The 26820-nt window shown below is 38.5% G+C and overlaps 1 protein-coding gene across 1 annotated transcript in view; it reads right to left on the bottom strand.

The window, feature by feature from the left end:
* Nucleotides 1–26820, bottom strand: part of CNTNAP5 (contactin associated protein-like 5) — a 193692-nt gene that overhangs the window by 82888 nt on the left and 83984 nt on the right. Inside the window, exons 11-12 of the mRNA XM_009996233.1 lie at nt 14911–15017; nt 1559–1678 (exon numbers count right to left, since the gene is read on the bottom strand). Coding sequence (XP_009994535.1) covers nt 1559–1678; nt 14911–15017 — 227 coding nt within the window. The remainder of the gene's footprint in view (nt 1–1558; nt 1679–14910; nt 15018–26820) is intronic.

The following is a 26820-nucleotide window of genomic DNA, read 5'->3' as shown; positions in this document are numbered from 1 at the left end:
AGGAATGCCCAGGGCTGGATCCATTCCCCATCTATAAAATCCTTTTCTGTCTCAGTCCTCATTTATGCAAAAGGAATAGATATGCCTGTGTCAAATTACACCAGCACTTCAACCCCCACACCCCTCTCCAATGAGACATCTAGGGGAACTGACAAATACATAAAAAAGAAAAAGTTTTCCAGGCTAGAGAGAAAATCACTCTGGATTTCTGCCAGATGACATTTATTTGAGGAAAGCAGATGCTTTCTGCAAGGAGTTTGTAAAAAATCCTACTTCTTCAAAAAAGATAAAAAACACTGACAATGTTTTAATCACACATATTTATACGATAAATAATAAAAAAGAGCATATTTCCCATATTGGAGATCACAGAAGGATATTCAGACAGAAACGTGAAACTCTATTTCAAATCTTAAAAGATTCAACAACAGTGAAGGAGACACATCTTATTAAATATTTGATACACTTGAATAAAAAACATACTTAATTATTAACTGGTGTGCACTTAGTTAACATAATTATTGCCCAATTAAATAAAAATGAAAATTTAATTTGAGACACTTTAAGTACAAGGAGATTAAGGATAAAATATGAATATCCTGAGTCTTTAGTTTTCAGGACTAGGTGTGGAGGTGATACACGGCAAAGCAGCTCAAACAGAATTAGCAATTTAGAATGGGTAATAAAATATTCTTTCATCTGTACCTGGCCACAGGAAGCTAAAAAATGCCAAGTAGGAGACAGTCTAGGAAATTTCCTCTCCATTTCAAAAGTGAAAAGCAAAAATAATGCTCTATAATCTCTCCCAGTCCACAATACAAGCTACATCATCTCCTCTCATACCCTTGCACAACAGTCCTACATGCAAAAGAGGACCCAATAAATTTGCCACACAGGCATATTCATTTGAAACACTTTTTATTTTAAAACTACAAAATTGAAAAATCTTAATCAACAGGTCACCTTGTCCAGTTCTTGCTCCACTGCCTGCGTCTTTCGCATCCCTCCTCCTAAGAGCATCATACCTTCTCCTCTGTACAGATACCCAAGATGACCAAGGCTTCTGCTCTCTGGGACATCAAAAGCAACACACTCATACAAGGGGAGCTATTTCTGCTCAAGTCAGACTGGAAAGGTTTACAGTTAGCTCAGTGCAAGGAGTTTAATAATCATTCCCAGATCTAGTGTTCTAGTGAAGCAGAGAAACCATTCAGTTACAAAAAAAGATTTGAAGTTGCTACATCTTTAGCAAAAAACATCTCATTAAAAGTTATGAGATTATGAAAAATACATCAGCTGTGCCCTTTATAAGGTGAAAATGCCATTGTAAACACCACTTAGCAACAGTACAAAGTGAGTCCTTCAAACTTAGTTTAAAAGTCATGTTTACATGCATCCTATTAAAGGAAATATCTCAGAGTGGAACTTCACTTTCTACCAGTTCTCTGCTTTTTCCGCACTACTCAGAGACCTATGGCTGTGAGATTTTCCCAGTAATACAATATTTCAATAATATAAGCACCAACAAAAAGCATCAAAGACAAGGTTAGGTCATTACCTGTTATATTGCAAAATACACGTAGTGGTCCAAGTGGTCCACTTCCATCAGAATCGATGTAGAAGAAACCTGATGTCCTTCCTTGGTGTCGATAAGCCTCGCAAGATTGCTCATAGATAGCTGCAAAAGACAAGACAGTGATCTTATCACAAACAAGAAGAAAACAGACATGTTTTATACATGAGTACTGCTTTAATCATTATCTTAAACTGTTGGTTCACTGCTGATTAGCGTGTGAAAGAGTTTTCTGCATTTGGACTCAAGTTGCTCAAAATTAGTCAGGTATTTAACTACTTCCTTGAACTTAATGTGTCTTGGCTTTAAAGACACAGGTATTTGCCTTATTTTGGACTAAAGTATTTAAATGCTTAAGTAAATGAATATGAACTTCCAAATGCACCACCAGCCAGTTATGGTGATACATATCTGCGTGCATATAATGACATTTCAAAGACATACACACACGCACACACAGATGATTTACTACCTACGTATGTGCTCAAGTCTTGTCAACATCAATGACATGTATTTGCCAGTCCTCAGCTTCCCTGTAGAATATCATTGACAGGTAGCTATAAACCCCTACCACCATCTACTACCCAAATGACAACCAGCCATTAAACCCTAGCAAAATAGCTCAAGCTCAGATATAGTCTTCATCCTGGGTGACATCTTTACGCTTTAGACATATTTTTATAAAACCAACTCATACCAATATTCATCTTTTGGAGGATTAGAGCCCATGAAAATTCAAGCAGTTAATAAAACAAGCACAGCAGGTCACCAAGACTGAGAACAGAAGAAAAATTCCCACAGGCCAGTACAATTCCTTGTATTTGAGGCATGTTTTCAGGCAAGATATCATAACTGTCACTTCACATGGGGCAAAGAATCTCCCCCCAGAGAAGCACTTAAGAGATATCACAAAATCATAGTATCATCTTGGATCTTGGAAAACAGTAACCTTAGCAATCCCTTTGCAGGAAAGATTGATTTTTTTCCACCCTCTTAAACACTTAACTGATTATACTGACAAGGTTGTTCTCTGCAACAGCTTATGACTGTTCAACTAATTGTCAGCAATACAATAAAAAACACAAATTGACTTAGCAGATAGATCAAGACTACTTCCTTTTTTCTTCCCATGAGGTGGAGTTATTTGGAAGACACAGTAATGGAAACATAAGCAAACGTAATTGCCCCTAGCTTTTCCATGCTACCAGTAGCAGAACACACAAATATATCTGGACATCATATTTGGCTGCTGTGAGGTCAAATCTACCTTTTACTTACCTCTTAACTTTAAGAGCACATTTAGCTACTATTTGCACACTTGTTTATCATTATACAGCAAACACAGGACTGACACAGATTGCGAGATGCTCAGGGGAACTTGTGAATAACCCATTTGTTACCCACTGCAATTCTCCTTTCAAGGCTCCCTCAACTTGGTAGGCAGCAGAGCAGCTCAGATAAAGTTGATATGGAATAATATCTGCTATGGTGAGGTTGTAGATACAACTGAAAAGTTCCCAGTGCTTTTCCTCTGGAAAGAACTCATGATTTGCAGACTGAATGCAGGGAGAGCAGTTCTGAAATGCAGTCCCAGAGTCTCTCCTGCAGAAGACAGCAATTGCTCTGCACCAGCAGGAACAGTTCCTCATTCCCACTCCTGTGCATGCATGGACTCATATTCCTTCTTTTCCCTCATTCCCTAAAAATAGTTTCTCTAATTAAACAAATTTCCAAAAGGCTTAATGGTCAGTCTAAAGTAGCTTTGTCTGACTTTGATAATGAAGAAGGCTGTAACATAGTACATCACTCAGGTTTTAATGAAATTTGGACATTTCTTCACTTCAGAAAAAAAAATAAATAAATAATTTAGAGAATCACAGTTCTTAGGGCTTCAAACCCAAACTGGCTGCACATTAAAAGCAAATATGCTTTCCTTTTGTACATTTATCTCCTGACCAGACATCCTTAATGGGCAGAACACCACCAAGTGCTAAATATGCACAGCATTACCCCTCCCAGAACTAAGAAGCTGCTTAAGGTACTCAGCATCTATTGAGACTGATTTAATTAGTATCTGTCCTATAACAAACAGAATTAAGTAAGCTTCTTCCTGACAGCCATTAAAATCATGTAGAAAGCACTATAGGAGTCCCGAAGATCTCTAAATTCTTCCTCTGATATTTATCCAAAAGTACATATTAAATGCAAATTAAATAAAATCCCCAAACCAGAACCTTTTCTTCTACAACTCACAACCTGAGGGGCTGAGTCCCTCAACCACTGAAGTGCTGACAAAAGCAACTGGGATATGGAGGGTCAGGGGAGAGATCATAACAGGCAATTAAGTAAGCAATCAAAGAATTATGGTTTGATCAATTTGCAAAGTTCTCAAACTGCAGTTCATTTAGTGAATTTGCTGTCACCATCACAAAAGGACACTTTACCGTGCCTCATTAGGGAATATGCCAATTGCATCTCCTGAATGGTCTTCTGAGTATTTTTTAAGTCAAAGGATGGTGCAAGGGGTAAAGTCACAAAACTACTACGTTGTCAGTGAACTGGCACAGCTAGAAACTCATTCTTCATCATAAACGTTTTTCTTACAAAAAGTATTTGGCTTCTTTTTGACTGTCGTTTTGGCTGAAGCCCAGATGTACTTTTTTTTTTTTTTTTTTTTTTTTTTTCCCCAAAATTAATAGGGATAGAAGTGAAGATTCAGCAATTTGATAATGTGGGCAGATAGAAAAAGAGATGATCTACTCACATGTAGATGCCCCCTTTGTCACTGCAACTCTAGGAAAAAAAAGGTTGTATAGAACTAGAAATCAGGCTGGGAGTGCTCAACTGGTATAAATCTGAAAGGATGCAGAAGCTTCAGTGAAGCTACGGTTTTATCTGCCAAAAGAAAATCCATCCGGGTATGTTTTCCTTTTGGTTATATGAGAATTCCAGCAGTAAATTCTAGGAAGTAGCAGGAGAAGTGGGAAAAGGCTATAAACCTCAAGCTCTAGCACATAAAACATATTCTAACTATCATGACTTAGAGAAATGCTATTTTGCAAGACAATTTATTTTGTAGCTGCACGCTGAAAGTTTCTCATGTCTGTATCTTAAGCATTTGGTAGTGCATACTTCTAGACTGGATAGGCCATTGATTTTAGTTCTCTTTTTTTTGCTATTTTATCTGTACAATGCATCAAGGAGAAAATGATATTTATTTTCCAGACATTGGCAGGTATGGCCCCACAGGCATTTCAAGTGCACCATCCATTCAAAGCTCTGCTCCAAGACTTTGCAGGCTGAGCCGATTGCATGTTTCGGAATGAAGTTATGCAATTCCATTTGCTGAGAAGGGCCCTGTTATTCCAGTGACAAAAACTTGAAGCTGTCTTTATGGTTCAATGAAGGACAAGATCTCTTTACAGTCATTCTTCTCTTTATGCAATCAGAAATATAATAAAAAAGTAAAAAACAGTCAGATGTGACTGTTAAGATCCCAGGTCTTCAGGGAGATAACTTTGAAAACTGACTTCATATTTATCTTTTGTTTTGTGCCAGACTTCTCTGATGTAGTTGGAGATGTGCTTGTTTTGGGAACAGCAGGCAACAACTACTGTAGATGTCATTAAAAAGTCACCAACAATTTAGGCATGTAATAGAGCCTCATTTTCAAAAAGCAAGCATAAAATGCAATTATGGAACTGTTGACAAATGCATGCATTTTAATGTTAACAACATTTGCAGCAATTACACCTTTTTAATAAAGGAGAGGCATTCATCAGCTCACTCATAGTAGAACCCACCAACAATTTCCAAGCATTATTTTTAAATTAAAAAAGAAACTACAACAAAAGCACAAAGAAAAATAGCTATTTTTTCCTTCATGTGAAGTATATTTTAATAGTGTTGATAGCTTCACTCCTGCAAGTTTGTTTTCAGATTTCAAAATGTTCATCAAAATGGGACCAAAACAACAGAAATAATGTTCTTTACAGGCTGCTCATGCAAAGTTTTTGTCTCATTTAAATGCTTAATCAAGCACTTTTTGAAAACATAATTTACAAAACTGAAACCTCTAAATTGTCTTTTGTCTCAAAGAAGCCAGATCAGTTTTCCTTCTCTAACCCACTCACACTTTTGTTGGACTAATTTTGACTTATTCCAACCATTAAGGATAAAATTATAATTTCCAGCAACACTTGCTTCACCGTGCCAGAACCACTGAAACCCACAGTTTATGACTTTGGGCCCCTGCTGTGCTTCCTCAGGCCCTTGTGGGACCGGGCTGCAATAGCACTGCCGTTGCTGCCACCGAGCTCCCCCAGGCAGCCAGAATGAAGCTGTTTCCTTCGTGGAGCTGCAATGCTCTCCATGCTCAGGAGAAAGAGATGTCAGCAGCACACACAAACTCATGCTACCCTCCTGCAAATATGGCTTGGACCTCACAGGCAGGTATGGCAGGTAAAAGCACTTTGTATCAGCATTTATAAAATAAACACTGTACCCCCAGACACATCAATATCATGGCAATTCTACATGTTCTCTTGTATCTCTGGGATATAAAGATTCATAAGCTCAAAAATCAACATTACAGCTCTGAAACACACATATTCTATATTTTTTCAAGCCACACACACTACACCCCTACAGAAGCATCCTGGCAAAACTATAAATACACACTTTGATTGATCAAGGTTCAGTCTATGGATCCATGATTCAGACTGCAATGTCAGAAAGGCATGAAGCTATTTCAATGTTATTATAACCTATTTTGACCTTTTGTGTAAAATCAACTACAGAATTAAATTTTCTAATTCCTGCCTCAAGACACAGTTGGTTAGTCAGAGCACACACAGTAGCTTTCTACACCCTGCAGTCAGGTCTGGGGTCCTTCTTAGCTTGACTCTGAAACTGAAACTTCAGCTTTGACTCAACAGGCTGTGAGAGCCTGACAAGTTTTAAATACAAGCGGTTTCATCACTGTTCAGCTCTTCAAAGTCTCTTGAACCTGTTAATCCAACTGTTTTAATTACAGTCCTTAAACCAGAAGAGACTGTATCACTGCAGTAGCTGAAACCTTTAACAGCACATGGATGAGCACAAACATTTGCAAAGTCAAACTTCCTTCACTGCCAATAACACCACCTGTTTATTCAGTTTTTCACTACCATATTGACATTTGACTTCCAATCTTACTTTTGCCCCAGCCAGTTCATCTGGAGTTTGCATGCTAGTCCTTATTAAGGACACACTTGATATTTTGTTGTGGAGCTCCTTGGCAGGTAAGCCTTTAAGTGGCCTCAGTTTTCCTGAGTACTTAACAAACCTGTTTCCTTTGCCCCCATGTTCCTAACTTAGGAAATCTCTTCTCTCTCAGACCCCTTGGCCACTTTCACTTTTTACCTCCAGTTCCATTTCAGCTAAAAAAACCCCAGATTGTTCCTTCTGCAAAGTCTTGAACTTCTACAAATAAACCCCAGGGACCCCCTTCAGTTGATGCATGAACCTGTTATTCACCCAGCAGCAAGCACACCCTACCCACATTTACAATAATTCTGGCTGTTGGAGTCACTGCAAAGGTTACAGTGATACCCAGATGTCAGTTTTACTACTGATAAGACCACCAGGCAAGCAAACCACTTGTTTCCTCCACCTAGCAATACACTACTGAGATAGATACAACCAAGAGAGTAAACTCCAAATCAAAAGCAGTTTGGTTGTTGTTCTTTATTTCAGAGGGCTCTGTCCTTTTCAAATTTAATGGACACAAAGATAACTAATTCCCTCAAAAATTGGAATTAAAAGTAAATATTAAAATTCCCAGTATTTCTTTCCTATTATACTTCCAATTACTTTGAAAATTGATCATGCATATATCATTGCAAATACTCTGAACTGAAGATTCAGAATTTGAGCTGTACTAGTTAGGATTACCAAATTGAATTCTGTAGTATTGCTGTTTCTCGATTGGATTTTCATAATCTAATAAATGTAGCTGACAATTTTCAATTTCTCAGGGGGGAGGTAACATTTTATAGTGAAATAATAAATAAAACACATTAAAGAAACAAAGAATTTTAATTCTTGATTTGACTGGGCGGTGATGTCACTGTCCACACCCTAACGAAAACGTGGCAGAGAGATGCATGTTGCTCTTATCACCTCTAACAAGTTCACAGTCATGAAAAATTGTAGATGGAATACTTACTGCCAGATCACTTGGGACTCATTTGTTTTGTAATTCTTTGCATCTTAGATTAAAACAATAGTAACAACCTGTTTAACAATTATTATTATTGTATTCTAAGGTGAAAACTCATGTACTGGAAAGGCCACTAAGAGCTGGGGATTTAGTTTGGATCTGCAACCAGCCCTGGACTGACCTTGTTGCCACGCACAAGTTGATGTGCACAAATGTTGACACCGAATTAAGCATTCTCACCAAAATGCTCAGAGCTCCTGGAGGCAGATTGGAGATGACTGTTTCACCCTTTGCTTGTACACCTCACACCTGACAGATTTGTTCTTACAGACTGAGTAAGAACGGTCCAATCAAGCATTTTTCTAAAAAAAAAATGTAACATGCAATGGGGGTTTCTTCTTCTCTTCTCATTCCAAAAACACAGGGATTAATACCAGCAATGAACTCTGGGGACGATCGTCATTCTTGCCCTTATAATACAATTGTCTTTTTAAATGCCAGAAAATGAAATTTCTACTCTCGAAAACTGGATTTTGACAGCTCTGCTGTAGACAGAATAATGTAGTCTCTCTTGTGATGTGCTTGGATGACAGATGGCTTTTTTCTTTTCTAAAATATGTATTTCTTCATCTGATAAAGAATGGGTTACTTCCATAGATAGCTTTAAAATTAATTTTACCACAACGTCACCTAAATGGATGTTCAGGAGGGATCCTTCCATCACACTTGGGGATTAGACAATTTCCTACCTTCCACGCTAAGATTCCCCCCAGCTGAGGTACAAAAGGTCCTGTCAGCCCATCCTCCCCTGTTGCTTCCCTGCTGAGGTTTGAAGGCTTCTGTGTCAGTCACATACCCCAGCTGCCCCTGCCTGGTGCTGCTGCAGGGTGACATGCAAGTCCTGCTGCTGCAAGAAAGCAGCCAGGGAGATCTACACCATTTTAAGAGCAGTGTTGGAGGAAAACAAGTGATCAAAAATTGAAGGATGTGGTGCAAAACATGGTGTTTCAGCCTTGCTCTTGAAAGCACCACCATCCCTGTGGTAATGGTCAGATCTGACACAGACAGGCTTCAAAAGGGAGTGAGTCCCCCACATACTCTGTTCTGCAGTGAAGTCCCAAAGCAGAATATTTTCTGTGTTATTATAAGGAAATGTTAGACAAAGAGAAAAACATTTTTTAAATTAACAATGCTGAGAAACGCAGGTGTAAAATTTACAGATACACAAAGGGAAGGGAAAGCATTAATAAGACAATACCTTATTACAAAATAAACAATGAAAATTCATAAGCATGGTGAGAACAAAAATATGCAGGAACACCAAGTACAGTACTGAAGTCTTGATATGAATATTAAACGTGTTTTGTTTAGTCAAAGAACACCAAAATGTTTAAATACACATGAAAAAAATCTATTCCAAGAATCTCAGAAAATATTTGCTACTTGGGACATTATATGACCACTGTTAGACACCTGGCAAACCGAAACTCTCTGAACCCCATTTCCCAGCTAACAAACTGTATCAGCATCTCCTTACCTTGGAACATGGGAGAATTACCAAAACCAAGGATGGGGCTTTAAGATGCAGCTCCAGAACTGCTAACTATCTGGCTAAAGCTACATTAAGCTTTTCAGAACAAAAATTATATATGCAGTAAGCATATTAATATTAAAAAAACACATTTTCAAAGCCCGAAGTTATGTTAAGTTTACAACATATCAACAACTACACGACATTTCCATTATTGGATGGATCTTTCCTCCAGCAATTACCTGGGCCAATAAGACACATGTCTGTATGCGCAAGATAAATCACACAACAAAGCAAATATCCAGAATTAAATTACCTTCTGTTAATTATCACCTTGCAAAGCTTTGGGATATGTTGACATCCCTAGAACATGATGAATAAAACCATTATTTTATATTTCTCATCATCTTTTATATCAATGTTCAAAATACTCTTCAAAATAAAAAAGTTATACCCAAGACTAGAGGCCACCTGAAAACTATCATATATAAAAGTAACAGAAATACAGAAGGGGAAGATGAGACTTTCTAAGGCACCAACATAACTCACAGAAAGAGGAGATTACTAATCATTACCTTGCAATGAAGTTAGAACATTTTGTATGTATCTCAGGGCCATTTTACACTGGTCTACTGCTTTCACTCTCACATGATAATTACAAAGAGAATTAATAGTATGAGATAACTATGCAGATTTTAAACTATGACCATTCAATTACGAGTATTTTGCATATATATACATCTGTAATTCCTCTCCTGTTTCTCTGTCTCTCTGTATATATATTCACACCTCTGTAATTCTGACCTAGCTTCAGTTGCCTATTGTTTGTCTAAGACAGCCTCCCTTTTTAGACAACAGACACTGGCATGTTTCAGAGGTGGTCCATGAATTTACCATGAACACCCTATCTCATAGTGAGATTAGTCAAGTTCTGAAATCAGCTTGCACTGTTATATATAGAGAGCAGACCACTACCTTAGATTAGTTGTCATAGTATCAGGCAGTAAAAAATAGATGAGCTGAATCCCACTCAGGCCTTTTTTTCAAGCTATGTACTAACACCAGTGTTTCTTTCTAAAATAGGAAAACAGAAACCAGAGATTACATTATCTATTTTGCTACGGTTCACACGTGTGATTACATAGAGGATCCTCTCCCACCCATCTGGGATATATCAGGCTACACCTGATGGATCAGTGGCTACCCACCATACTGTAGAAACTAGGAAAGTATCTACCACTAGAAAGGCTTCAGAGCTGAGGTAATCTTCCAACCTCTCCTCTTTAAATGCAAGCTCTGTGAAGCATGTTGAAAAGATAAACCAAAAAGCAAAACCATCCATTTTACAGACTCAAAAGTAGATGGTATCCTCAAGCAAACAGTAGTTTCAAAGGAAAGAATCCATACCATTTCAGTTGACAATGCAGATCACACACCTTCTAAAACACCTGCAAATTGGATTTTATTCTCAATCGAGGTGGAGAAACTAAGGTACAACAAAACTCATACATGAGCAAATGTAACTCACCTACCATTGACTTAATATCCTACAGGGTTATTCCATGAGTCCTAGCTTCCTAAAACTGTGGGCAGTGAAATGGCTACCCAGGGACAGCCAGCACAAGTTCTACATTTCCCAGCAAACTACATGTCTGCATGTGTTTGTGCCAGCAAGGCAGTAGCACGTACTTTGGAGTCTCACAGCTACCGACAGCCCAGAGGTGAAAACACCATTGCTAAGCAGTGCTGTGACCAGCTAGCATGAAGATGTGAGTTGCACTGGTGGCTGGAATGATGAGAGGTAAATCTAAATCCTCTTTCCCATTGAAACAAACAAACAAACACAAAGCAAAAATACTTGGAGGGTGTTGATAATATTTCAAATATAGCAGCTTGTGAAGGAGGATTAACTGTTACTAAATGGAAAAATGGACTTACACATGAGGCAATTAGCTTAGCAAGAAAGAAACAACCTGTTAAGAAAGCATTCAGATTCTTCCCATAGGTTACTAAGGCCCAGAAAACACCAATGGGTTTTATCGCTATTTTAATTGTATTTACAGCTAAATTCATAGAAGAGAACATGGGCAGGACCAGATGAGACTTCAGAATGAACCTTTTCTACCACAGATGGGACATGACCCTATATCCTTCTGGGTGTGGATCCTCATCTGGATCTGGTAGATTGCCACACTTGTGACACTTCAGGAGCTTTCAGGATCAGAAGGGATTTTGAGTGAGCAGAAGGATACATGAGGTTTGCAGAAAAGTGACTGCCTCTGGGAAGATTCTATTAAGGCCATGTCTAGACCCAGCTGGCTCTTCAAGCGTACCTTGAGATGTGCGCTTCTGCTTCATCCATGTCTTGAATTTCAAATATACCCATTTTCAATCATGACAGGCAAAATCTTGTCCCACGTATCTGAAACTGGTCATGCAAATGTTGTCCCAGCTGTGTCTTCTACCATCTTACTGTTCTTGCTTGCCACTGTCTACTTTCCTGCTGTTGCATCAAATGCAACAATTTCTTCTTGCTTTTCGTGTCATATTCCCTATCATCCACCTGTCAGGACTCTGACATTTGCCCTGTCAAAAATGTCAAATTCCTCTGGCCATAGCCTTATATTTTTCAAATAAGCACATTATTGCTTTCTCCCACGTCACTGCTTCATGCCTGTAAGCATTCAATTTCTTCCTCTTTTTAATCTCTACCTTATGACTTTTTGCCTACAAGAAAGCCTAGCAATAATTATGTGCCTGGTAGATTGAAACTGCCACCTGTGATGCTGATGAAGACTTTCTGGCACTCTATCACCTGTGCTGGCATGTTTTTTCCCCTCAGAAATTTAACTGTAAACTCTTCGGAGCAGGGATAGATAGTCTGTATTGTTAGCTGTTCCTCACAGCAGGATCCAGTGTGGTCCATCAGTATTTGGAAGACTGCTTATGTGTCAGCCACAACATGTATTTCAACACTTTACGGATTATGACAGTAAGTTAGGAACGACTTATATTCAGATCTCAGTTCTCAAAACAGTAACGTCACTCTGTCTGAGCTGGTAAAACATAAATCAATTAGTTCTGGTTTGCAGATGCATGTCATGCAGTTCTTCCTGAAAGCATGACACGGGACAGATACTTTATGTTGTTCAACCAGTGGCACTCACCTCTTACAAACATCACACCAAAAAGAGTAAAAAAACCCACACTGGTACAACTCAAACAGAAAAGAAATTCAGCTGACAATGAAATTATTCACATTATGTTTGACTTGCAGCAGTTTGCCAGTTAAATCTTTCCACTGTGGCTGCATGGACTTGGGTCTGAAGGGCAGTTTAATAACAGAAATAACCTCTCCGAAGTGGTACAAGTTCAGTTTCAGGCCTGTCAGCCTCAACGTTGAAGTAAAAATCAAATCTGTTGTGATAATGTTTCAGACCTCAAGAAATTATTTGTTTTACTTTGATATAACTACACTGAACTACATGATTGGAGGGGTTGCCTGTACATTGAGGAGTTAACTCTCTGATCAGATCTGCAGCTTTCATTCTTCTGCTACAAAGTACTCTTCTAGGTCAACCCCTATCAGCTGAAAGTGATAAAGTCTCTTGTTCTGCAGGTTTTTTATCAACAGTCTGCATTTGCCCACCACTTTTGAAAGGGTTTCATCACATACTGCAAGCACACAAATGCATTTCTCCAGACTAATATTGCTGTTCATTAGCATTGCTTGGCTTACAGGGAAGCTGCCTCTACAATCCAGATGGAATCAAATAAGCTGTTGATAATATGGTTGTAAATAAGATGAGCAGCTGAATAGCTGAACCTCACTGTGTGCACAGCTTGATCTGCTGGAAAGTCTTAACTGATCTTTCAGTTCTCTGAAATTGATCTGCTGGAAAGTCTTAACTGATCTTTCTGAGAAACTTTTCAGAGTAGTTTTTAAATCAATGATCCTTAAATAACTGGAGCTAGGTATGTGTCTGAAAGCACAGGCACAGGAGCCTTCACTAGCTTCATGCAGATATCTGTGGGGAAAACTAGTCATGAATTCATCCTCTGCAGTAATGAGATGATCTCCTTTGAAAACAAGTCAGATTGAGCTGGCACAGAGTGAGACTCAGGCCTCAAGCTACAACAGCACAGAGCAGCCTAAAGGTTAGCATCCCTTATTGCCTTTGATGGCCAACAGGGATGACCTGCTCCTTCCTCAAGGAGCCTCTCTCTTCTCACCAACCAATTTGGCAATCTAGTTTTATACCGGCCATCAGCTTCTATAAATACTCTGCTATGGTCTCAATAATTGCATGCACTTTGGGTTGGGTTTGGAGGCTTTGAAGAGGGCTGATGCCTTTCGGAATGAAAAAATATTGGACAAAAATTAAACCCTGTTTTCAAAACCATAAACTCAGCATTTTTCTTCCCATTTTCATTCCCTGGCTTAGCATGATTTCTGCATCAAACTCTTGGCTTCCTTTGTGCTTATAATGCACAGTTCAGGTGACAAATTTATGAATAGACATCTCAAAAGCGTCTCCCATCAGCTGCAGACCCCACGCCACAAAATGTGTTCACTGTTGATTAGCAAACCATTAAAGTCTCCAGAATTACAGTATGGCTGACAATATTCTCAGCTTCAAACCACAAAGTACCTTTTCTTCTCTTCGGCTTTTTACCTTCACAGATTAAAAAAGCACGTATCTCACCACTCTTATCTGATCTGCCATCCAAGAGCTCATCAAACACCTAGAGTGGTTATAGTTGTATTCCTGGAATGGCTATTCTTACTCTTTTGTTATTGAATTATTTACAGTGATGGAGCAGGAAGCTTACCTTCATTTTCTAACTGTTTACCATTTTAGTCAGCTGTATGAGCAGCCTTTGTTTCGGCTTTCCCTCTCTCTATTTTTTATTAGAATTCTCAGCATGCTGTACCTCTAATGTTTGATTCTTAAAAAAACAAAACAAACACCAAAAAACCACACAAGAAACCCCCAAAACAAACAAATAAAAACAACCACCCTTTAAAACACCTTAAGATCCATTTGGCTGTGGATTTAGTAGCTGAATACTTCATATACTGCCACTGTTTCAGATACTGTATCCTTGCTAATAGCAGCAGCCCAAATAATAGTTCAGCAAAATTCCAAAACTATGAACTGTTGAAAACTGGATTATTGAAACATGAACTTTCAGCTAATCTGAAAGGAAGCTCATGGTGCCAAAATTGATGTACAGGCCCAAACACAGAATAAAATCACCCAGTTCAACCAGGTAAATTAAACTGTCTTATGACCAATATATGTCTACAATGTGTATGTAACAAATTAATATTCTCCATATCAATGAATAATGTGAGGGAAAAAAATGTGGAAAATTAATTAACATCTAGCTTTGTTTTCTCCAAAATATCTGTCAGGAAACATGTATATTTGCAAATGGATTGCTGTGCACTCCCAGCCCAATTCTTAACCTGTTTGAACCATGTCAGGACACGCTACTTCCTATAATACTACGTGACCTCTCACAAAGCTTCTCTCTAGTTTATGTGCACCATGACATACAAGTTGTAGTAGAAAACACTTCATGTGTGGGTTTACTTACAGTTATGGCAGGTAGCTCCCGTGTAGCCTGTATTATTACAATCGCAGTAAAAGGTGGTCCAGGACTGAGAACATTTTCCTCCATGTTCACAGTAGTTAGGTAAACATCTAATTGAAGAGAGTTTTTAAAAATGTAATTAATGAAAAACATTAATTTAAAAATAACATGCTGATAAAAATGCTTCTAAAATTGTCTCAACTCCTCATTCAGCCAAGACTTTCCTAGTGCTGAATCAGTATATAAAACCTGAAATAATTATGCGTCTCAGATGTGATTCACTTCAAATGCAAGCACTGACGAGAAAAACATTTTATGTATCCAGCAAGTAGGTAAAGACAATTCTCAATAAAAAACATTTCACTTGTGCTCCACTTCTTCACAATTAGTGTGTCACAAACTTTCTGAGCACAGAGAAGAACAAGTAACAGGTGAAAATGCTATAAAAATCTTGTTTCAAAGGAGAATCCCCTGTTTTCTGATTAAACAAGCATCATTGTTATCAAAATTAGGCTGAGTTACATTTGTGGTAACAAAAACACAAACAGCAGGAAAATCACAGAAGGGAGTGGAAAAATATGCTTAAATTTTGAGTTCTGTATTCCTTCTTCTTCCCCTCACTTTAGTCATTGTGCCTCTGAAGTATTATTGTGAAGCAAATTAGAGAAAGCAGACAGAGGCACAACAGCGTGCAGCTTGGGAGTGAAGAGAAATAAAAGCTGTAGGAGATAAATTCTATCTCCAGGAAAAGAAGTAAATGCTGGTCTGAACTACAGTGCTGTAAACACAGGCAGCACAACAAAGTCACACCAGTCTAAATGGAAATGGAGTTTGTTCCATTGTTTGCCTTTTCTTTCCTTTTTATTCCTCTAACTACATATTAGATAATCTCTTACACTGTATGTTTGACCTTTGAAAAATGAGTAACTTGTTTATACCACTGATTCAATTGTGATGGGTGGGTGGATAGAAAGCAGACAACCAATTTCTCTCTTACACACCAGCACTCCATTAGAGTTTTCTTTGCCATAAATTGAGCTTCAAAATCCTTTTTATGGACCAGATCATTCAGTGGTGTTAGTAATGATGTCACAGAGGCTACCTACATTTGTAGTAGCTGAAGACATTATTTTATTGCACTTCATCTCATCCTTAGGAAATGTTTTTGCATTGTATAGAGAGACCTGTCAGACTAACCTCTTCCCTTCAACATGCTATATGCAAGTGCCTGCACACATATACGTACTTGTCTGTGTGAGTCTGAGATTTGTTCTAGAACTCAGTTTTACTTGATCACTATTCCTAACATTGTACATAAAATTATAGAGATAATATAAAAATATTAATGTGATTTAATAATTTTATTAATGCTTACTCAATTATTATAGTCATTATTTATTATTCAAATAAGAATATATAAAGAAGACAGTATGTTATTTATAACTATCTGTGACATCTGTTAAAATAATTATAAGATATAGTGGTCTTATAAAAATAATTTTTATTGCTTTTATTAATCATTGGTCTAAAATAGAACATGAGGAAAGAGAATGGGAAATGGATGCTTGGTTTTCCTGCTCCTTTTTTCAGTGCTGTGGAGAACACCTTTTTTTCTGAAACTGAGAAAGAAACTAAGAAAGAAACAGTTGGTTTTGCCACATCATTACACAGCAGGATGTCTGAGAAACAATGATATTTTGGCTTCTATTGGTATGGTGGGAAATCAGCTAACAGAGCCTACCACTCTGCTGGCACAATGACAGTCCAGTCAGCTCCTCTGCTGCTGCAGCTCCTCTTGGTAATGAAGAAGAGAGATTTAGAGGCTCTGGGTCAACGCTGAAGAAAGCAAGAGCAGCTTACAGGATGGCACATGCAGGACTGCCTGATGTGATCTGCACCCAGCTACACTCTGCAGGACTGCACCAGCTCTCCTGAATCAGCAGCTCCCCAACAGATTCATCCCAATTCATCCCAGAGGCTGCAGAAGCACAGTGGTTCAACAGCTCTATGGTGATATAAATGAATTTTGCCTGTAAGAGCACACATTGCTCATATTCGTGCTTTGGTTGTGCCTGCTCTTGCCCTCAGCACATTGCCTTTACTTCTACCTGCTGTTTGGTGAAATACATTTATGTTACCTGCACAGCAGTAGTTATATTCACATCACAGGGATGCTGGTGACAAGAAACATCTGATGTTAATAAAGTTCTTTGGAGAAGTAAAATGAACAGTACTGTGCTGTTATCATAAGTTACATCATCACTGTAATGGACAAATGTTTTCTGCCTCTTTCAAGCTATATTTTATTAACCCAATGCAGGAAAGCTAATTACTAGTCATTTATAGTTTGCCAAAGGCTCATATCAGAGGCTTAGCCACATTTATTCCCTTAAAACAGTTTCCTTTTAAAGACTTCACAAAGTTGAAGGTCACTTCTCATTTCTACTTGTCTTACAAATGCAGACACTTTTTCGTCCTCCAACAATGTACAACATGTAAGACAAACTAGCCACGTAAGCTTTTAATGGTATTCATAAATTCAGAATTAAACCTTTTTTATTCCTTAGTCTATTTGCTTTAATTAGCACCAACTGCATTGATCTTGTTTTTGGTCAGATAACTAATCCTTTCAAGAGCTTATGAAAAAATTTCTCTGCAACTCTAATAATTACCATAATCTCATTCTAGCTGAGCAGTGTTGTCTTCATTAGAACTACAATTTAGCCTAATTGTCAGAGAACTCAAAATTAAGAAATAGCTATGATTAAAATTAACCAAGGCATAGATAAATTACAGGTTGTTCCATTTGCTAGCTGTCCTGGATCCTCACATTGAAGGATTTAAGTACATATAATTTAAAATACAAATTCATATTGCATTCTAGTAGAATAAAGTAATTTTAGCAAAAATGGTAGTGGTATTGCAGAAGGTTTCATACACAAAACTTGTGGCAGGCAACTCCTGACCTATTTGCAATTGAAAAGAACAAACAGCTAGACTCAGTTTTTTTGTGAGGATCATAAATGGGACACTTTGAGATGTCATGATTTGCCTAAAAAAATTTGTGCCAGACCAGGGACTCTGATCTTCCAGATTCTAGATTAATTCATAGGATATATCATGGTGAATGAACCTTACAAAAAAATAAATGAAGCAAATAGAATTTTCCCCCCTTCAGCCCAGCTGGAAAACACACACCTTAGCCATCTCAGTGAGCAATATGCAGAGCCTGCACAAAAGCATTCACTGTCCTTAGATGAAACATTAACCTTCAAAACTGTATGTGTGCTTCCTTTGAATTCAAAGGACAAACTGCATAGACACTGGAGGGCAAAATTTGGCCCTTTGATAGGAATGATGAAGAAATAACAATGACAAAATTATTCAAGAGGGAAGGCTGAAGGAGTTCTACACATTTGATGCTACACTTGACTAGAAATAAACCCGGTACTTTCAATAAGCACCTCTCAGATTGTGTTATAGTCAGCACAACACATCCTGCCTGCACCACTTTCTGTTCTTCCTAAATAAAGTGGGGAAAAAAGAGACTGTCAGAGAGCAAAACAAAAAAGGAACACCCAATCTCAATATTAAGACTGCCAATCTGCATATGTCGATACGATTTTGAGACAACCAGCAAGTCCCTAACACTTAACAATGCCATAACATGAAAACACATGAAATTTTTTTAGTTTTTCTCTTAAGAAAGCATTTGCCTAAATATTATCTCAAATTCATTTTATGTCAAGCATGTTTTCCTATTTTATGTGTTGTGTCTATTTTGTGTATAATTAACAAAACATACCAATAACAGGGATGGCTTCATATAGTAGGCATGTATGTCTGATGAAACTCATGGTGTTACTGTAAAAGCCTATACTTTGCTTTGGTAAAATGGTCTATTTCCACTCAACACAGTAGATTGAGGCCAATTGTAACTACATGGAATTTTGTCCTGCTCTGCTGAGCTGTAAATCTGTGAAATTCATTGTACAAACTTATTTTGCAATGTTCAAAGGTGTTCAAAGAGGAGACTGGACAAGCATTTTGTAGAGAAATGCACCCGTGCGACTACAGAGACAACTTCAGGGATTTACTAAGGGAAAATAAATTAAGATCAGAGAGCATTAGAAAATAAACTACCACAGGAATACACACCACTCTTATTTGCCCCTGGATGCCTGTTTGTGTCAAAATAGTGGGCTAGGTCTCCTTAATTACAGTGAGAAAAGAGAACTAACAGAACCAAAGGGAGGAAGGAAGAAAAAGTGAGTAACAGCAACGTTAAGAGAGGCTGCCAAAGAGCTAACACTCTCCAGATCTTTGTTTTTTCTCAGCACATATTCGTTCCTCCTCATCACACCACCTAACTTCTCTCTCTTCTTGTAACTTTAGAACACTGAAGTTGTTGTTGCATAGTTTAGTTTTCTTTTTTCTTCTATAAATTTATTATGAGAAGTCATGGAGTACAAACAGAAAAAGAGTAATGTGAACAAAGATGATTTTTCTTTTTCATAATGGAAGCTATTTACTCTATCACAGTCAGTAGATGTAAAAAAAAAAAAATTAGAGAGAAAAGAATCTTTGTCATTTTAATAATTTATCACAAAGGTATGTTTTTCATCTTTCAGAGATTTGCAAAACTTGATGCTTGAACTTTCATAATATATTATTCTTTCCATTGTTGGCCACCTTGGTTCTCAGGCTCTGCACTTGCATACCACTGCGAGATGTACATTTAGACCTAAACATTGATGCCAAGTGCCCTCAGGCACGGGGCTGGGACAGAGCTGTGGGAGGAGGCTGTGCTGGGATCTGCGTGAAAAGAGCCTGTTATCTATGCCTTATATAAAAGCAATTTTTTTTTAAGGTTTGATTGCTTTGTTGTTAGAACACCTACATTTTTAATAGGGGTAAATGTGCTGACAGTTCGGCTTGGCATCAGCAGAAATGATTTTATATAAATAAATTTGAAAATGAAAAAAGGGAAACAAATAAACCATCGTGTACAGACAGCTGTTCTGTTTAGAACTCATCATTTTACAAAGCAAAAGCAGGAAAGCCATCTGCAAAAATCAATCAAACAAACAAGGACAGGATATTATATCCTACATGCATCCACGAAGCTGGCCTTCATATACCATGAGGTTGCACAGCCCATGAATTTTGACTAAAGGAATATCAAAGGGGACAAACTCTATTCAGGTACCCCAGAAACTTAACTGCACACTTAAGTCAGGCTCCAAAAACTATTTAAATAACCTCTTATCAACATTCAACCTGCCTTTTATTCTCCACTGGGTCTCATTCAGAAAAAGAACAAGACTAAACAAAAGACTAAATTAAAACACAATCTGTCTCCAATTCAGATGCAGTGATGTGAGTGTGGCAGATGAATCTTAAGAATCTGTCTTTGTTTTGCTGTAAAACACAACATTTCTACAGATGAGTTTTAGCAGCTGGTCTTGCATGTATGAAACAAAGTCAGCGAAAACAAAAAACCTTCAAATTAAGGCAGGACAGGCAAAACTGACTTATGGCATAGTCCAAACAATCTGAATAGAGATGAGAGAAAGGACAGAAAACTGCCCCCTCATTAAAGGTAGTATCCTCCAGCCTATGTAGAGACACTGCTTTGTACATATTTTTGGCCTATAACTACCACAGACTGAGCTCATCTGACAGTGCAAAGCTCATATATCAGTCCAAGAGCAGAAAATTCTTCTGCATGGTTTTATTACACTTCACTGTCACTCAGCCCTTAAACTGCCAGAGAGAAAAATTCTGTCATTACCTGCATTATCTGGCTAAATTTAAATATTAGAATAGAGACAAGAAGATGTGGGGATGGTCTTCTGAACTGAGGATTTTAATTCCAATGCCCAGATTTTGGGTGCTTGTGGGTTTGGATTTTTTAACTTTTGCTCAGTTTTTCTGCATCCTGCCCATTCACCCTATTGAAGGGGTTTCCAAGACTCACACTCCAAAACGAACTACCTACAATGGTTCAATTACATTAGTTAGCAACTCTCATTTGTGATGTAGGTCCATCTGGGAAGGACCCAAGAGGTTCTTCTCTCTCACAGAACATGATGTATTCCTCTATTTCTAATACTATTTCTCCCACAGTATATTGATCTTTACAAGGAATTAAGATACCTTTTTCACCTTTTCCTTCCCTGTCATGCAACATAGTTTGGGTTTAGGATATTTTTCCCTTTCCATTTCCACATCACTATTTCCACTGTTTTGCTCTGTTTTCAGCACACAGAAAAAGGAAAAAAAACACCAATTTTTTTTTAAGAACTGGATGAAAAATAAATGCAATGGAATGTAATTTTTACTGCATAAACACAAAGCAAATTGTCAGTGTTTCACAAAGTACCAAGGCAAGTGTGAGAAAAGAAAAAGTTTTTGAAAAGGGGTCCACAATTTCTTTCATTACAATGGAAACTGAAAGGCCACCTGGAGCTCCAGTGTGCACTGTGCCATTTGTAAACATGTCCACTGGAGCCTACATTTGACACTGGCAAAGAGACAAAAGGTGAGGGGCAAAACCATCACTCCCAGGTCTGAAGTGAGCTTTTAAGGAGGACACAAAAGATCAAAGGACTATCAAAGAACCTGGACTATCAGAACCCTCTAACTAGCCAGGACAGCCCCTCCTGTATGCAGCATTTAATGGAGCAATTCTAGAAAAAAAGATTCAGGTATCCTAGCATCTGAAGGTTGCAGTTTAAATGCTTTGGTTTTTTTGGCTGATGATGGAGATACAGGCAGGCAACATTCAGATATACTTTGGCATTTATCCAAAATCAGAAATGTTTTAAAAGAGGACAGATGACATCCCTTCTTATGTGTTGAACCGGACCCAGTTTTGACCACTACACAAATTCAAGAAGTGTGATCTAAAAACATCCAATTTATTGCTGTAAAACCAAGAACAGAAAATTTAAGAGGATTTTTCACATAGAGAAAATAATCTAGACTACAGAATAATTGTAATATCTGCAGAAAAAATATATACTGAAAATAACAATACTACAGAGAATGAAAAGAACGAGTGCCTGATTTTCTGTTGCCTTTTTTTAAAGTTGCTTCTCCAATGCACTGCAGGTATTTAAATGGGGGTGACTGCAATATTATGTGTTTGCTTTTTCAATCCCAGCCTGGGACTGTAATAAATAAAATTAAAACTCACTGGGCATAATTAGCTAGGATATTTTCTCATTTGCATGGCCAACTTTGGGGGGAGCAGGATGGAAATACCATACAAAGTTCGGCTACTGCTGCAGGGCATACATTAAACCTTAGAGGAAACTTGGGAAACGCAAAAAGAGACTGTGCTTTCATTGGTTTATCCTAACATTCTTCACTTGCAATAGTTATTAATTTCCCAAAGGCCCTTTTTGACAGTACAACAGATGAAGGAAAGTTAAATTCAGTACTAAAAGAAAAGGAGGAAAAAGTAAAAAAATATATTAAAAAAACTTACAAGTATGTATTGATAGTAAAATCTAATGGAATCTACAAAGGAAGTAGGTATAAAGCAGGATTTAAAAGGTCAACTCTATTTAGCAAGAAAAAGAATACTTTAAGCTAATTTGCTTAGAGAATGTTATAAAGAATTTTTACAGATAAAACATGAGTAGGAATAAAAGGATAAGAACTAAAGATGTTATTTGTGCTCCACAACTTGAGTAGTGCATGGAAGCAAACTCATGAATCAACTCAGTGTGCTTCTCCCTAATGAGGTAAACTGTTAACACCAATCCCACTGCAGTGATTACTATGTATTCCACACCCTGCTCTCTCCATTTGTATATGCTATGAGATATGGAATTTGCAGATGAATCTTGTTTTAATAAGGATGGCAATACCACTATGAGCTTGTGTCTGCCTGCTGATGCTACAGAGATGAAACACTGCCAGGATTCATAAGAAAGTATCTGAGGTCAGGTCTGGGTTCCTCATTGCAGATCTCTGGATGTCCTGCCAGGTGCACCATCCATCCATCTGCCAAGGTGGATTCAGCATGTACCTTTCCCCTCCTTCTCTCCCCTCCTCCCTTCCCCAGGTCACTTAAGGAAACTCAAGTTCCCAGAGTTGTCCTTGACAAGTGCGGTCAGTGTTCACTATAGAGAGGGCAGGGTACCAGCCAAGTGAAAGTAGGACAACTCAGTCAAAGCTTCATCAGCACAAAATCAACAAGAACTGCAGCAATCAGTTTAAGTACCCCAGCTGTTGTAGACAAGCAGAGCAATGCATGCATTTATCTATGCATTAATGCAAACCTGATCCTAAAGGAAAGCAGGGTCTGACCACTCTCACACATCATTTATGAATAATGATGGGATCTACACATAAATTGCCTTCTGAATCCCAAGACTACCTAGTCTCATACACACAAGCACAAATACTGCTTAAACTTTCAACATCATCACAATGGGTGTAACACACCATGCTTCTGCATCTGCCTTAACCCTATCACCAGTCATACAAACTTTACTACCAAAAAGTCAAGAGTTACAAGCTACTTCAGTGCTGGCTGAAATATCAAATTATTTTAAATTTCAGGCTCCTTAACAGAGTTTTCTTTGCCTCTGGTCAATTTAAATACCGAGTCCTTGTGATGAGCTTTGAGGACTTAAAAAGCAATCATTTGTCTAACACCATCTTGAGAGACAAATGAGACTTTTTCCATCAGAGGTGTCAAGTCAGAGGAAAATGAGGCCAGGCTTACAACACCTGGCACAAGCTTTCCCAACTGCAGTGCCTCCTAAGCACTTTTCTTTGGAGTTTGGAGGAGCTGGAACAGGAAACCACACCAGATCTTACCTTTTTCCATACACACAGAGTGCAAGAACTCCTGGAACTGGAATTTTCTTCTCTGTGACTAACACTGCAAAACAGTTTGTCCCACTGCATGAATGAAGTGGACAAGATTAATCAACCCATGCCTTCAGGCTGCAGGAACACCACAGCCCTTGTTGATGTATTCCAAAGGGTCCATCTGCTGTAACAGCAGATTGGTTTACTCAGCCCAAAGGGAGCATCTGTGCCATATGATGAAGGGCTGGAAATCCACAGTGTTGCTGGACTGAGGTCTAATGATTTTCTGGCACGTTTTCATAATATCCATGGCAACTCTTGAGCTGCAGTATCTCTTGAGCTCACATTCCTGCATCTATTCTCTGAACAGGATGACAACCACAGCAAACAGAAGCTAGTATTTCTAGTCCCAAAATCTGGTATTCCAGCCAATTACTGAATGGGAAATCCCAGAGCTTCTCAATACCGTGGCCAAATTCTCTGCATCTGCATATTTGTTTTCCTACCCATTTCATTTAGTTTTAAATGAGAGGCTGCCTGGATTTCCCCCAGGCTGTGCCTTCCATTGTTTGCCCACACATAGATTGATGACCCACACCCTCACTATTCAAATGCCATGTAGGCAGAGAAAACAGTGCAGAAAGAATTAGTACTTGGGAAAATTTGCAGATTCCAATGTATTTTGAGATTAGCAGAGCTATGACAAAATAGATTTTTGTTTAGAACAATGGAAGTACCAAGAGCTGCCCACAATGAAAAGGATGCTTTTAAAACAGTGAGGAACTTGAGCTTCCTAGTCCTAAAATTACCAGCTCCCTCCAGATTTCAAGTCAGACCAGCAGTGCCTCTCCTCCAATTTCTTTACTTTGATAATGTGATGCTGATGAAATAAATTAAGAACATCCCACTGAACACTTTGCCAGCTTCCAGGATCTGTGGTTTATGGGATTCATGTACACTCAACTGGCTTTTTCCTTTATACTTGACCTCTACAGCATCTAACAACATCCAGTTTAATGCTGTGTAGAATTTGAATTTGTGAAAACCAGCAAATTCCTGTTTATAATTAACCTCCTTCATGCTGCTCCTCATCTCACAACCTTGCCCAGCTCTCTCTTCTCAAGGATGAACAGAGTCCCAGACTATTTAATCTCTCCTTATAGAGAACAGTTTGTGGCACATGAACAGAGTGTCAGTTTTAGAAACAGCCATAAGGACTGGAATGACAGCCTCTTGGAGCTGCACATAGCACCACCTCTCAGTGGCCCAGAGAGAATGTTCTTGGAAAGGGCTGGTCAGGCCAAGGCTGAGGTCAGTGAATACAGCCAACTGGATTTGCATTTCATCTTCTAGCTCTTAAACCAGAATTTGTGAAAGGATCAACACACAGTTGTTAGCTTGATTTAATAAGGGAAAAAAATGCCCATAGTTATTCAGTGCCTCAGCCCCCGTCTCATTCTAAGTGCACAGAAACTTCTCACCTTCATTTTGACCATATCTGAAAGATGCTTCATCCTGCAGTTGCAAATATGAATAATGTATTGCTTGAATCAAAAAACAATTGAGAGAAGGGATAAATGAGTAGGTAGTGCTGCTCCTTCTCCCCATTTCTTTATACTCCACACTTAAAATATACATCTCAGGCTAAAAAAAAACACAACAAAGTACAAAACAAACAGACAAAGCAACAAACGACCGGCTACATGGTTCCTACTCCCTGCCATAGCACTGTTATAGAGCATCTGAGAGATACATCTACCAAATGAGCTTTCTTCCATGTGTGAGAAATCCTGAGCTGAATTCCTGAAATATATTTTCCAGTATTTTTTCTCCTTTGTTTTTTTTGTTGTTTTGTTTTTCTTCCTTAAGCAGTTTTATTGTTGTTGATGTTTCAGAACAAGACACAGCTGTTCCAGCTGGAGGAGAAGCCTGAGCAAATGCAACAGAATTGCACAGAGCTGGAGGGAACTCACAAGATCACAGCCCATGCTCACATCCCAAGGCAGGATCACCCGTACCTGAGTTTGTTATTTCTCACAGACTCATCTAATCTATTCTGAAAGCCTTCTAGTGACAGATACTTGACAGTCTCCTCAGGCAGTCTATGCCATAGCTGCTCTCCTTGTACAGCCTGGTCAGAAAAGATTATATTCCCTTCTGTGCTGCAGCAGCCTTTTAGCACCTGAAGACCATTATACTCTGCCTCCCCTCAGCAACTTCTTTTCTGGCTAAAGAACCAGAACTTAATATCTTTGCAGGAGATGTTTTCTAAAGGTATTTTGTGTCTTTTCATATAGACAGGGCCATTCAAGAAAGTTTGGGCTTTGAACAAGTTTATAGAGAGCAGAAATCTGGAAGCATGAGTGCTGATGAACCTAGGACAGCTAAACACCAACTGGCAACCATGACTAGCGTTTACAGGGTTTGCTCACCCCCCAGCTGCTCCTCACTCAGACACATCTGCTCACCTGTTTTCCTCACTAGCTCTGATTTGTATTTCAAGATTTGTGAGTTGTCAGTTACACCAAATTCCAAATGACGGATGTAGATGTTAAGAGCTTGGCATTTTGGTATCAGTGCTATGGCTCAAGTGTCCTGCTTGGATCAGGGGTATTGCAGCAAGCACATTTTCCTTCTAAGCTAACAAGAGAAAAAAACTGAATGAAGAAAATAGCTACTGATCTGAGTTTATATTCCATCACAGCAGTAAATAAACCTCAAGTTAGATAATCAGGAGTAAAACTAGAAAAACTAAGACTTTTGTCACCCCTCTCCTGAAGAAAGACAACACAGGGTTTGTCAGTTTGAGAAGGCCCAAGACTCAGCTCTCCACCCTGCCACATGCAGGTGCTAGCCAGGGAAGGGAAGCACTGGGGTCCCTATGGGCAGCAGCCTTGTGCCTTTCTTCAGTGTTAAAAAGACTGAAGGAGCAGCTCTGTGCCAGCCACACTGTTCAGCTGGCTGCTGCACTAGATGGAGCTGTGATTTCTTACTCTGCTGAGTAAGAAGTTTCTGTAACCATATCCCTAACCCATTTCCTGGAGGCTGTTTGACAGGGTCAAGAAATCTTTGCAAACACTA

Source organism: Chaetura pelagica, unplaced genomic scaffold, assembly GCF_000747805.2.
Source record: "Chaetura pelagica isolate M959 unplaced genomic scaffold, ChaPel_1.0 scaffold3, whole genome shotgun sequence".
Taxonomy (NCBI): Eukaryota; Metazoa; Chordata; class Aves; order Apodiformes; family Apodidae; genus Chaetura; species Chaetura pelagica.
Note: the sequence above shows the minus strand (reverse complement) of the source record. Positions and strands in the feature narration are given on the sequence as shown.